Source organism: Alternaria arbusti (genome assembly GCF_024043155.1).
Source record: "Alternaria arbusti strain BMP 1465 chromosome Unknown scaffold_1, whole genome shotgun sequence".
In the NCBI taxonomy this organism is placed as follows: domain Eukaryota; kingdom Fungi; phylum Ascomycota; class Dothideomycetes; order Pleosporales; family Pleosporaceae; genus Alternaria; species Alternaria arbusti.
This window is the reverse complement of record NW_026249941.1, coordinates 2078503-2091370: the sequence shown is the minus strand read 5'-3', so window position 1 is coordinate 2091370 and position 12868 is coordinate 2078503. Positions and strand designations below refer to the sequence as shown.

The 12868-nt window shown below is 53.3% G+C and overlaps 7 protein-coding genes across 7 annotated transcripts; 4 read left to right on the top strand and 3 right to left on the bottom strand.

The window, feature by feature from the left end:
- Positions 1 to 236: 236 nt before the first annotated feature.
- Positions 237 to 1146, bottom strand: J4E86_000758 (uncharacterized protein; the record flags this gene model as incomplete). Its single annotated transcript, XM_051441331.1, has 2 exons — positions 237 to 686; positions 709 to 1146. 2 exons carry the CDS (start codon positions 1144 to 1146, stop codon positions 237 to 239), a joined length of 888 nt encoding a protein of 295 aa, XP_051307502.1.
- A 514-nt stretch (positions 1147 to 1660) lies between these two features.
- Positions 1661 to 2560, bottom strand: J4E86_000757 (uncharacterized protein; the record flags this gene model as incomplete). Its single annotated transcript, XM_051441330.1, has 2 exons — positions 1661 to 2344; positions 2552 to 2560. The coding sequence occupies 2 exons, from the start codon at positions 2558 to 2560 to the stop codon at positions 1661 to 1663; spliced, it is 693 nt and encodes a 230-aa protein (XP_051307501.1).
- A 347-nt stretch (positions 2561 to 2907) lies between these two features.
- J4E86_000756 (uncharacterized protein) lies at positions 2908 to 3730 on the bottom strand (the record flags this gene model as incomplete). The annotated part of the gene is made up of 2 exons (XM_051441329.1): positions 2908 to 3242; positions 3295 to 3730. 2 exons carry the CDS (start codon positions 3728 to 3730, stop codon positions 2908 to 2910), a joined length of 771 nt encoding a protein of 256 aa, XP_051307500.1.
- Positions 3731 to 4922: 1192 nt separating this feature from the next.
- Positions 4923 to 5972, top strand: J4E86_000755 (uncharacterized protein; the record flags this gene model as incomplete). The annotated part of the gene is made up of 3 exons (XM_051441328.1): positions 4923 to 5220; positions 5280 to 5720; positions 5770 to 5972. 3 exons carry the CDS (start codon positions 4923 to 4925, stop codon positions 5970 to 5972), a joined length of 942 nt encoding a protein of 313 aa, XP_051307499.1.
- A 544-nt stretch (positions 5973 to 6516) lies between these two features.
- Positions 6517 to 6828, top strand: J4E86_000754 (uncharacterized protein; the record flags this gene model as incomplete). Its single annotated transcript, XM_051441327.1, has 2 exons — positions 6517 to 6684; positions 6754 to 6828. The coding sequence occupies 2 exons, from the start codon at positions 6517 to 6519 to the stop codon at positions 6826 to 6828; spliced, it is 243 nt and encodes an 80-aa protein (XP_051307498.1).
- A 1515-nt stretch (positions 6829 to 8343) lies between these two features.
- On the top strand, positions 8344 to 10163 carry J4E86_000753 (uncharacterized protein; the record flags this gene model as incomplete). Its single annotated transcript, XM_051441326.1, has 3 exons — positions 8344 to 8377; positions 8433 to 9152; positions 9208 to 10163. 3 exons carry the CDS (start codon positions 8344 to 8346, stop codon positions 10161 to 10163), a joined length of 1710 nt encoding a protein of 569 aa, XP_051307497.1.
- Positions 10164 to 11329: 1166 nt separating this feature from the next.
- Positions 11330 to 12486, top strand: J4E86_000752 (uncharacterized protein; the record flags this gene model as incomplete). The annotated part of the gene is made up of 2 exons (XM_051441325.1): positions 11330 to 12371; positions 12428 to 12486. 2 exons carry the CDS (start codon positions 11330 to 11332, stop codon positions 12484 to 12486), a joined length of 1101 nt encoding a protein of 366 aa, XP_051307496.1.
- Between the last annotated feature and the right edge of the window lie 382 nt (positions 12487 to 12868).

Here is a 12868-nt window from a genome sequence, read left to right as displayed (position 1 = left end):
CAGTAGTACTTCAAGATACTTAAATTTATTCTGTAAACGCATTGAACACACTGAGAGCTATCCGACTATCGTAAGATAACCCGAAAACGTGTTGCATAATCGCTGTATTGATTCAGACTATGTGCGATGCAAGGTGAAAAAAGACATATGGCCTCGCCGAATAACTCCGACCTCATGCTATATATCCAATCACCTTTCTCGTATCTCTGTCCATCCCGCCCACCTTCCCAGTTTTCTTATTCAACCACCTCCACCACGTCGTTTGACTTCAGAGGAGCCATCACGATAGGTCTCTGGTCGGTCTGCACAGCAAATCCCGACGCACCTGTCGAGCCACCCGCAAGCGCCTGCCTCAACTGATTCAGGATAGTAAATTCCGTGCGCAGCTTAACAGCGTATACAGCGACCTTGTAGAAGCCCTGCATGAAGAAGCGACCGCTATAGGCCAAGCCCAGGACGCTGGCATCGAGCATGATTATGAGGACGTTGACAGCGATCAGGTTGCGGAGATTGTCTCGAGTGGTGCGGCGACTATTGCCGAGGAGCTCGAGGCTCTGGAAGTACTTCGATGTTTGCCAGATGTATAGAAATCCGATGACGGATTCTTGGGTGAAGAAAGCGGCGACTTGTACTTTGTCCCAGATCAGGTTGGCCTTCTCGAGTCGTGCGCTGAAGCGTGGGTGGCGCTACGATCAATTAGTATGGTACAGTTGCTTGCGACGAAAGACGTGCAGCAATCATCCCGAACAAGACTGTGGTAAGGCCAAAGATGACCGAGTTAGTAGTGATCATGTAGAGAATATAGCGATCTTTCTTCGTGTTTCTCCACACGAGGCCGAGGCGTGAGTAGAGAACAAAAGACTGAGCGACGACGAAGACGAGCCATGAGAGATAGATGAAGACGATGGCCGAGTAAGAGGTCCACTTGTTGAAGTTGGCCAAGATAATGGAGATGCCGTGGACAACCAGCCCCCAACTGCAGAGTAAGCAGCTCCAGAAGTATAGGCTGCGACGCGTAGCTCTGTACAGCAGGCGGATGTTCAACTCGATGCAGATGAACCACGCGATGCCCAGAAATGCTGATGCGGCCATGGATGATGGTCGGTCGGCAAGTTCGGATGCCTTGGGATCTGTTTCTGTGGTCATTATGGCCAGCGTGAGGGAGGTGCTCGTCGAGCGGGTGTTGTTGAGTGTCGCGAGTTGAAAATTCTGAAGGCTGCGAGACGATGAGGTACGATAGAAAACTTTATCGGTGTGGGAAGATATCGGTGGTCGAAAGTGTTCTCGCGTGAGCGTGCCTTCCTCAGTCACCCTCACGGTGACTGCCGTTTTAGACTCGGTACCGAGAAACCGCCTAGGGCACGCGAGCACGCGAGCACATGTTGAGTGCCAAGACAATATCCTCGAATGCGACTGCTCTCCTAGAGGCAAGTCACCATGCCCTTCATAACAAACATCAGGCCGGCAAACAAATCGGTGAGGAATATGAGGCAACCTCTTACCAAGAAAAACATATCTTTTCCCTAGTATGAGGTGAGGCAAGAATGTGAACAAAATGATAACTTTTAAGATCTGGCAAGTTGCATGACGCAACAGATGACGAACCTGACACCTAGCATGCTGTCAAGACCACGTACTTTTGTCCGGAATACCCCCAACCTCACTTCCTTGTGGAAGTGTTGACCTCAGCGACGTTCTCTTGCCTGCTCAAGATCTTCTTGGGGCCCCAAGTACCAGCTCTACCCCCGGGATCAACACGACCCTTCTTGGGACTCATCCTCTCACCACCTCCAGCACTTCCATTAAGCTCTTTGATGTTCTTGGGTGCGGCAGCCATCTTGATGGTCGATACGGTGTTCAATGGTGTTGCTGGAGCGTTGGCAGGGCCACTGCCAGCGCCGTTCCTCTTGCCTTTTGGCTTCTTTCCAACCGACGTCTCGATCCAGGCACCCCCCTCTTTCTTGGCCTTGCGCTCAGCTTCCTCTTTCTCGCGCTTCGCACGCTGTTCCGCTTCTCGCTCCCGTGCGGCCTTGTCGCGAGCCTCACGTCGGACGCGCTCCTCCTTGGCCCTCAGTTCCGCTGCCTGCTTCTCCCTCACTGCGCGCTCGCGGGCTTCGTAGGCCTTGGCAAACTCGTGCTGCTCGAACCGGACTTGGGCTTCAGTCTCAGCGCGGGCCTCGAGCTTGATGCAAGGGTAACATGGGAAGTGCGATGGGCGAGGCTTGTCGTCGTCGCTAATGTCGGGGCACACGTTGTTGGAGAGAAAGCCCGGACGGCACATCTCGATGTACGGGCGATCAGAGAGGTGGCCACATGTGTGCAGCTTCTTCCAGTAGAGACACATCTTGAAGAGACCTTGATAATGTCAGCAACTTGCGTAGACACGGCTACCAGCTAGTACTTGCGTTGTCAGAGCGTGGCTTCAGATTGGAAGACAAGGTCGCGATGATTTCGTGTGGAAGAAGCAAGGAAGAGTGGAAGGACTGCTGGTTTAGCCTGAGAAAGAATGGAAGGTGCATGAGGTGAGAGACTGTTGAGGAATGGCTCTTACTTCGCACATGGCTTATCGTATGCAAAGCGGCAGGAGCGTCTAAGGTGAGAGAAAGAGCGCTGTGCGAGGAAGAGGCGGCCCTCCCTCATCGGGTTGGCAACGACAGATTGCAAGGATTGAATTGAAACTGGGACAGGAAAGACGTGCGACTGAGACCAAGGGTACAAGATATTGAAACTATAAAGGGTATATCCATCGCAATACACAGACCATCGAGATCTGATGTCCATCCATACAAATATCCTGGGTATTCTACCTTCCTGAAAACATGCACTAGGTAGCATGTCGGGCCCAAGAGACACCGCAAGAAATGCCTGCAAGTATACTGAGAGCAGGAGAAAACAGCGCAGAGTTGTCTACGCCCTCATCTTCCGTCGCATCTCCGGACGGGCGCCGCGATGCTCAACCTCGGTGATGCGGCTGCCGCCAATCTCCTTGACCTTCGCTACGAGGGTGTCCGTCTGGTCGAGCTCTTCAATGTCATCGCCTCCTCCTATGCTCTTGCCCATGAGCAGGATGTTAGGCACTGTTCGTCGGCCTGTCGACTTGTGCAGGAAGGCTTGTAGTTGTTGGCCGATTGGGCTCTTATCGAGTTCGACGACGTAGGGTTCGGGCTTGATGTTGTACTTCTCGAGCAGGATGTGTTTCGCTTTCTTTGAGAAGGGGCAGTAGGATTTTGAGAAGATGATCACTACAATAAGTTAGTGACTGCGCAGGGCTCAAATGAGCGAGGAGTAACGTACTTGGGCTCTTCTTCAAGATGGCATTGAGCTCCATCTCGACTTCGTGGTCCTCAAGCGTCTCATGCTCCATCATGGCTGCTTGATCGCGCGGCTTCCCGCCCTGTTGCGCGACGCCAGGGACCCTGTCGCCGTCCACCTTGACACGGCCGGCGACACTCTTCTGGTCCTGCCCTTCCACCTTGACCTTGTGATCTGTGTACTTGTCCTCGGCGTTCTTCTTCGCCTGTTCTTCGGCGGCTTTGAGTCGCGATCCGACGCTCTCTGCGTCGCGCTGCTTCGCCGCTTCTGCGTATTCTTTTTCTTGTAAGGCTTGTTGGGTTTTGGTGTAAAAGTCGGATGTTTGTGTTTGGTGGGCTCCTCTTGACATGTAGAACAGCACGACGACTGTGATGACAATCAGGATGCCAAAGAACCTCATGCGACGTTGCGACGGCATAATGGCGATGTGTGTAGATGTGGTATGTGTCGTGTGATGGGCGGGTGCGCCGTATGCGTAGAGTGTCAAGCTGGTGTGTTGCTCGAAGACTGCCGGTTACCAATGGCGGTGGAAGTATAGAGCCTTGTTTATGCGGATCGACGGGCGGTGCTGATAGTATCCGTGGTTCGATGGAGGTCCGTGGACTGCGATGGCCGCAGGAGCGCGGTAGAGGCGCGTGGTGATGATTAAAGGTATAGAAGACGTGTGCGATAATCCTGCAAGAGAAACGTGTACAGAAAAGAAGTACACAATAACCGCTATATTCGCTGAAACAGTGCGGCGGTTTAGAGTGTGTTGGTGAGTTGGTGGACCCGGCGCTGGAAACAATGTGGAGGGATGGTGGCCCTGGCTTCTTGCCTTGGTTCGCGTCATGCCGCTTTCCGCATCTCTCCTCACTCCATCCCGGTCAACCGTCCGCCTGCCAGCGCTGTGATTCGCGACTCTGGGCCACGGTGCCTGCCTAAATCCTCTTCTGTCCAGGGCTTCTTTGTTTGCATAGTTCCATGCGCTCCCAATGTCTGCCTAGACGGTGGACGGCACGCACTGTACGTAATTACGCGCACATGAGGGACCTGTCTTGACGCAGTGCGACACTCGATACAAACCCCATTCGAGATCTCCACATTGAATCCGCAAACACGCAGGAGCACAGCGATGCAAGGCGAAGACGTTGTGCTGTGCCTCCGCTGACCACCCATCCCTGGCCGACGACACTATCGAAATGCCGCCGACACCCCGACGGCGCGTGACCTCGCGTTGATGGAAAACGTTTCCAGCTTCAAACCAAGAGTGTCGGATCGTCTACTCCATCAACACACGCCGTCGACTACTCCCCGCGTAAGTGGAGGTGCCGTCTTGTCCCTCTCTTGGTGTACTCGAAGCATAGAGTAAGCTCCCCGCACCATGCGTCTCACGACGACATGCAGCCTGTGACCAGGTTCTCCACAGACGGCTGCAGTCCTGTACTGGGTTTAGCGCCTCGCCATACCGCTTTCGTCTGTTCCGCTACATGTTCCAGATCGTTATAGCATATAAAGCTCACAACGTCTGAGACTGTTCAGCTTAGTACCGTGGCACTTGAAGCAATCACGTTGTACACATCTCCTTGTACGATTCCAGTCTTGACCATTGCGTCATCCACCGTCCCACCATGTCTCCGCGCCTTTCGTCAACACCTATTTCCATTGTGCCTTCCGCGTCTGAAGTCAAAGCTGGAGAGCTCAATCAACGCAACCTCGAGATCGCTACCAGAGCGCTCTCTCGCGATGGCCTCGTGGTGTTGGAAGACATGATTGACCATGCAGTCTTGGACCGGTTGAACAAGAAGATGGTCCAGGATGCACTCGAATTGCAGGGAAGAAAGGACAGCCCCTTCAACTATAACAAAGGAAACATTCAACAAGATCCGCCCATGACCCAGGAGTGGTTCAGTGACGAAATCTACGCCAGTACGTGTCTATTGTAGCAAATCCTGCCACGCTCTAAACACATACTAACCTTGGATTAGATCCCATCGTGACGCAAGTCACTTCAACCACGCTTGGGCCTAGGCCTTCATTGCGCTTCATTTCTGGCAACACCGCACTACCACCAACTGCGTCATCGCCACCAGCCTCGCAGCCGATCCACAATGATGCAGATTTTGATCACCCCTCAATCCCTTTCGCCCTCGTGGTAAACGTTCCTCTCGTGACCATGACGCCAGAGAACGGCTCCACAGAGATCTGGCTCGGTACACACCAAGGCACCACTATTGCCGATCAAGAAGGCGAACATGGCGATCGTGCCAGCGGAAGGATCAAGCAGCATTTGCTCGATGCTCGTCGCGAGGTTCGGCCACCCACTCAGCCGGTCGTAAAGAAAGGTAGCATGATCGTTCGCGATCTGAGACTCTGGCACGGAGGGAAGCCCAACCTGAGCGAAGATCCGAGAGTTATGCTCGCGATGAGTAAGTTCCTTGCTGGTCTGAGGTTCTTTCAACTGACTTCTTTTCACAGTACACTTCGCGCCATGGTATCGAAATTCGATGGAAGTCGAACTGGCGGAAGAGCTTGCTGAACGCTTGTCGCCCGAAAAAACTGGTCTGCAGACCGCGGCCACGTACGTTTCGAGTGAGCAACTGCTCAAAAATTATCTGAATAGGCCATTTGGCAATGCGTACGATTTTGATCAGACAGAGAAGATTGACGATGTCTTCTGAGGTATATTGAGCGCAGTTGCCGCCGATCGGCCTCTTTACCGCTATTTAGCAACCAACGTGTCGGCTTTTACGCTGTCATCACTCAATTTCACTCGTCTCGTATCCCGCTCCGCCCACTTGGCACCGCCAATTTGCACTTGATATGCCCTGCAGCTTCGCAACGTCGATCATTTGATAATTGGAGGTGTGTCAGCATCACAGCCTAGCAGTCGTATGCGCCCACAGCTGAAACCGACTCCTCATTGGTAGGGCGGCTTACGCAAAGTGCTCAGTAAGCTTCAATGGGCACGTCAGCTGGAGGAGAAGTCAGGGCTTGGCGACCATCGTACGAACACCAACATCAGCATCAAGTGGCCCCGCCACGGACACCTTTCCTCTATTTTCTATTTTGATCTCTTCTGCCGATGACACGTTACTTTGCTTTCATGTTCTGGACCAAACCAGCTGGTGTCATCCTTATCTCGCCGTGGAACCGATTTGCATGTATCCAGCCATGTACACAATACCGGACGATCAGAGGTTACACGGCACAATTGCACAGCCAATGGTCCAAATGAATGCTGGAGATGCGACCAAAGGCATCAGAACAGCATTGGCGGTGGAGGTGCCGTTGATGGTACTAGCTTTGAGCACCGTTATCCTGAGAGTATACTCAAGGCTAGCGATCAAGAAGAAAATGGCGCCGGATGACGTCTTGATCATCTTGGGCACGGTATGTGAAGCCCGAATTCAATCTGCTACTATAGGAATCTTGTAATTTACTCAAGCTAATCGTAATCAGGCCGCAGCTCTCGCACGTACCGTCATATCTTGTATGAGTGCAGATGACAACTGGGGTTACGATCGTAAGGGGTGAGTGCGCATGCTGCATAGATCTTTGCGGGCCGTATTGACCACTTTGTCAGTCCCGATCGAATGTCGGAAGTTCCCTTCTACCAAGTCAGACTTCCATTGTACCTGTGGCACACCATACTCACATGCAACAGCACATCTTCGAACGCCGCGTAGCGTACATCTTTGCCGTTACGTTTACGCGTTTTTCGGTCTTGGCCTACTACCTCCGAATCTTCCCACCGGGGATGGCATCGCTCCGAAAGTGCTGCTACGTCCTCATCGTCCTGGCTCTTGCGCACTTTATCGAAGTCCTGACGGTTCTCATAGTCTTGTGCGAAGATATCAGCAAGCTATGGACCAGGAACTGGCTTGACTTCACTGGATCCCAGTGCTTCAGTTCTGCCCTATACAGTTACTCCGCAGCGATAGGGGACAGCATTGTGGATAGCATGATTTTCGCGCTCCCGATCCCATACGTATGGCAGCTTTCCAAACTCAGGATCCGGCAACGGCTTGGCCTTGTTCTCGTCTTCGGCTTAGGTTTCATCGTTTGCATCGTCGCATTACTTCAAATTCCTTTCATCAAACGACGAGAAGGCGATATGAGATACTTTGGTAGCGCCGTCAATATCCTGATCGCGATCCAAATCTCGTTTGCCATTGTTGCAGCTTCGCTCCCCGACTTACGCGCGCTAGTTGCACGCAGTTTCGCAAGATTCTCGCCTCTTCATCATCGAAGTCTCGCTACAGCCGGGCGAGGATCAAGCGCCGACAACGAAGGGCGCTCAGCCAACCAACGCGATGCCGAGCAGTGCTTCCCATCCTCGGCCAAGATTGGAGAGCCACAGGTTGCGTTTGACGGAAAAAGGGTTTTTAGAAAGCCAGACTGGCTGAGGAATAGCATTCCCGCAAGTTTGATGTCAACAATGATTACACACAACGAGGTCACTCGATTGTCGAATGAGAATGACCGATGTCATCCCCAGAGATGATTCCAGATAGCGGAGTTAGGGTAGTCTTTAGCCATCACCTATCCCCATTGTATACTCGTCAGATTTTGTGAAATCTGTCAACCTTGGAACCGACCCAAAGAGTGGTGAGGCAGGTCTTAGGAGATCAGTCTAGTACCTGTTCAGCTAGCCTCGAGCTATGTCTATGATCTGCATGAACTGTTGTACCCACTGCTGCTTACATCCATGATACCCCGCAATCGCGCAGTCGCAAGCTGAAATCCAGCTTGGCGAGTTGCCTTACATGCGAAGGAAATGCCCAAGCCAAGTTAGATCATCCGTATGATGCACACGCACCTGGCTTTCTTCCAAATCCTCGGGACCAATCAAGTACAGAGTATGGCAATTGGCTTCTCCGACGCAGAGCGAGATGTGCTGCGGCCTGCATGTCTTACTGATGCTGCACGTGAATTGAGGTGCAGCGCGCCTGCATCGAGGAGGGATACATATAAAGTAGGGTGGTCGCCCGACTTAGGAAGTCACGACACACAGTAGTTAGCCCCATCGGATACTGCAAAGCTTGGATCATGGTAGCAACGTACGACTTCATCATCGTAGGAGGTAAGCTTCATTTCGCTTGCCACATATCAATCGATGTTAACACACATATTCCTAGGCGGAACTTCAGGTTGCCTTCTTGCCCATCGACTATCCCACTCCGCCCGCAAACCGTCTGTCCTCCTCCTTGAAGCCGGAAGCAGCCCCTCTGGTGATTTCCTCCACGCACCCTACCATAGGTACTATGCGCAAGCGCTCCGACCTGATCTAGACCACGGCTATGTCTCCGAGCCCGAACCCGCTCTGAACGGTAGAACAATACCGTACACGCGGGGAAAAGGCCTAGGTGGAAGTTCCATCTTGAATTTCGCCGTGTATCTGTACGGAAGTCGTGAGGACTACAATCGCTGGAGTGACCTGGTAGACGACGAGAGTTGGAAGTGGGAATCTGTCGAAAAGTCTTTCCAAGCCATCGAGAATTACGACTTTACAGGCTCAGAGGATTACAAGCATGTTGCTGACCCGAGTACGAACGCTCATGGCACGAAAGGTCAGTTAAAGGTCGGTCTTCCGCCTGTGCTCGAGAAGGGCGTGGTGCCGCAGATGGAGGCGCTGGCTGCGGCTGGGGAGAAGATCGTTCTCGATGCTAATTCGGGAAATCCGGTGGGCATAATGGTCTTTCCACATAGCTATAGTAAAGACGGGAGAAGTACCAGTGCGATCGCGCATCTTATGGACCCGCCGAGCAACCTTGAGATATGGACAGATGCGAAAGCGGAGAAATTCGCATGGGAGGGGAAGAAGGTCACCGGAGTCGTTCTCGAAGATAGGCGGCAAGGTAGGTGCACTATCTGGATCGACGGGAGACGTAATGAGCACTGATAGGACCCCAGCGTCGGCCAACAACGAAGTCATTATCTGCGGTGGCTCGATCGACTCACCCAAGCTCTTACTTCTCAATGGCATCGGACCAAAATCCGATCTCGAAGCTCTCGGCATCGATGTCAAAGTCGACTTACCCGGCGTAGGCAAGCACCTGAAAGACCACGTTCTCACTTTCATGACGGTAGAAGTCTCTGGCTCAATCAACGACAAATACGCCTTTGATAGCAATCCCGATCTCATCGCCGCAGCCCAAGAGTCCTGGACCAAAGACCAGACCGGTGCTTTCGCTCTACAGCACTCGTCGCTCTGGGGCGGCTTCCTCAAACTGCCAGATTTACAATCGTATGAAGAGTACTCTGCGCTTCCGCCAGACCTCCAAGAATTTCTTTGCAGAGACCAAGTCCCAGCGTACGAGTTCATCAACAACTCGATACTGTGGCCACCGGGTACACAATTGGATGCAGGAAACACATACATGACTTTCATCGCTTTTCTCATGAATCCGCAATCTAGCGGCTCGATCACCCTGCGGTCAAGAGACGCATCTGACAAGCCAATCATCACGTTGAACTACCTTACGCATCCCTACGACGTCCGCATCTTCCGCGAAGCTATCCGCAGCACATGGACGAAGCTGACAGGTAACCCTACTATCGCGCCGCATATCGTGCGCACGGTTCTAGGCCCTGACTCCATGGGAGACGCAGATGTAGATCGGTTTGCGAGCGAGAATGCGGGTACCGTGTGGCATGCTTGCGGGACGTGCAAGATGGGTAAGGAAGGTGATGAAGAGGCAGTTGTGGACAAAAACTTCAGGGTTCGAGGAGTGGAGGGCCTGAGAGTTGTTGATATGAGTGTTGCGCCGGTCGTGACGAACAACCACTCGCAGGCTACGGCCTATTTAATTGCGCAAAAGGCTGCGGAGAAGATGGTCCAAGAGTATGGGCTGGACAGGGAGGGCTGAGAAGATCTTCTGGTAGACGTGGCAGAGCTGTCGGCAAAGAAAGTGCCAGTTGTCAATGTCTGTCAGAAGTGACCTTCCATCCTCGGTAGTGTTGAATGTCACAGCTTGTACCTGTTGTCGACTTACGGTGTAGTGATTGGCATGTGCGGCACGCAAGGCCCCATTTTGACAACGTAGCAGGCGGCCCACACATCACGCGCGCCCTGCAGGTACCGGATGATATTTATAGCCGGCCGGAACTCTCGAGTCTAGAATCTACTCCTAAAACGACAAGTTGGTAGTTCTCCGGATGTTGCGGAAAGACGATGGAAATACCAAGAAGCTATTCGCAGCTAAGGCAAACCACTGCACGAGGTCGCAGGCTGCATGGGCAGAACCAGCAAAGTGCGCGAGGCAGAATGATTGAGGAACTACCGCCCAAGGCCAAGCATCTAGCTTGGGCCAACACGGGCATATCCTTCTGGGGGAAATTGCAATGACGAGTGGTGGTGGTGAACGTGCGCGGAGACGAGTAGGATGGCCAGGTGATGGCGCGACGGACGTTGCTGGGTGAACCGGAGGCGGAGCGAGCGCTGAGCATCACTGTGTACGACACCCCGTAGAATCATCGTGAGACAGCACACATCCTCACGAATAGCGAAGTCATTGACATCACGAAAACGACACGACTTCTGTGCCCACTACCGCGTCTAGCCAAGTTTCAAAAATCCCGCAAGCGCATAACCCCAGTGTTGTTGAAGTTGGAGTTGGAAGGTCCCCAACCACCCCAGCCTCTCCCGCGGCTTCCAACCACACGATTATTCTAAGTGTACCCTTTTTACTTGCACACCTCCTCCTGCACGATTACACACATCCTACCACCTTCCTCTCACTTCCATACCCAAGTTCAATCATCACTGACTTTTTTCCGTGGTTCGCATCCTGTACCACGCCGGCACCAGTCACCCACGCCAGCAGACACGAAAGACGCGCTAGCCAACGGATCGACCCCGCAGCAGAGATACCCACCCATTCACCGCTCCCACGCCGACTGGACGATATCTACGAATTGCAGCGCGCTTCTTCTGTCGTTTCCCCCCAATTCCTGCAAACGGTCCTGTCTATTCCGTTCGCAGTAAACCTCGCTGCTCTGCTGCGTTTGGAGAGGCTCAGTCGCTCGCTTTACCATGTGGCTTCTCAACGCTCCTCCCGCCGTGCTCGGCCTGATCGCCTTCGCCTACCTGCCCTCGGCTCTCGCAAAGCCCTACCCCGTCCACTTTGACGAGTTCGCCTCGCTGCACAACAGCTCCCAGCTGATCAAGAAGCAAGACTGCGCCAACCCCTGCGGTTTCGGCGGCTGGTTGTGCTGTCCTTCAGGCGCAAAATGCTATACCGACAGTGCCAACCAGGCGCAATGCGACACCAGCGGCGGTGGTGCCAACACGGAAGCGGCAGGCGGCTACTATGAATACTACACGACTACCTACGTCGAGACTGTCGGTCTTCTCACCAAGACCGAGACGCGCAGCACCTACATACCAGCGACAGCGACAGCCACATGCAGCGACTCGCAAAACCCCTGCGGCGGAATCTGCTGCGACTCTGGCATGTACTGTCTGAAGGCCGGCCAGTGTGCGATGATTGCTGGCGGCAGCTCTGGAGGTATCACACCCGGTGCCCCTCTTCGTCCAACTAGCTCAGGCGTCGTAGTCGTTACCTACACCGGCACCCCGACCGCGACCCAGCCCTTCCAGACACCCATCCCCACCGGCGCAGCAGGCGGCGGCCTCGTCGCAACTGAAGAGAGCAACGGCGGACTCAGTGGCGGTGCCATTGCCGGTATCGTTATCGGTGTTATCCTTGGTATATTGCTGCTCCTCCTTCTCTGTCTCTTCTGCTGCGCTCGCGCCCTTTTCGACACGCTCCTCGCCATCTTCGGCTTCGGCAAGAAGCGCAAGCACACTCACGAGGAGACCTACATCGAAGAGCACCACCACAGCGGCGGCGCTGCTGGCGGACGCACCTGGTACGGAGGTGGCCGCCCTGCTCGTCCTTCGCGCGCCGGCTCTGAGAAGCACAGCACCGGCAAGAAGGGTCTGGGTATCGCTGCTGGACTAGGTGGTCTCGCGCTTGCGTTGGGTCTCAAGAGGAGACACGACAACAAGGTCGACGATAAGAGCACCACTGTCAGTGGAACATCATACATGTACAGCGACTACACAAGTTCGAGTAAGTAACCCGATTTTGCATTTCACTCAGGAAGACAGGTGCTAACAACCACCCAGGCAGCGCAAGTTCATCAGATCGCCATACACGCCGAACACGCCACTCATCGAGACGATAGTCGGATGACCACCGATCTCTTTCCAAAACTGTACAAAGTCTTTTTTGCTTTCTAGTTCTTGTGTCTAGCCTCGTGCTAGTACCTTATGGCATGGGTGGTTTTTATCTCAGTGGGTACATGGGCTTCGACAAAGTCAGCCCTACTGGCGTTACTTGGGCGTTTGAGGCGAGCTCGCTCACGACTGCGAAGCGACGAATGTGTTATGTCCTTTTTGGTTTTCGACTTTTTACTATTTCGACGTATGCGATTAATGAGGATATGCGTATGCGTGGGTATGAGATATGGAATGGGGATGCTGGGGAAGATGTATATGAATGCAATGGATATGGACATGGAAATGGAATTAACAGGAACTGTGAATATTACATTTGGTTTCCAACAT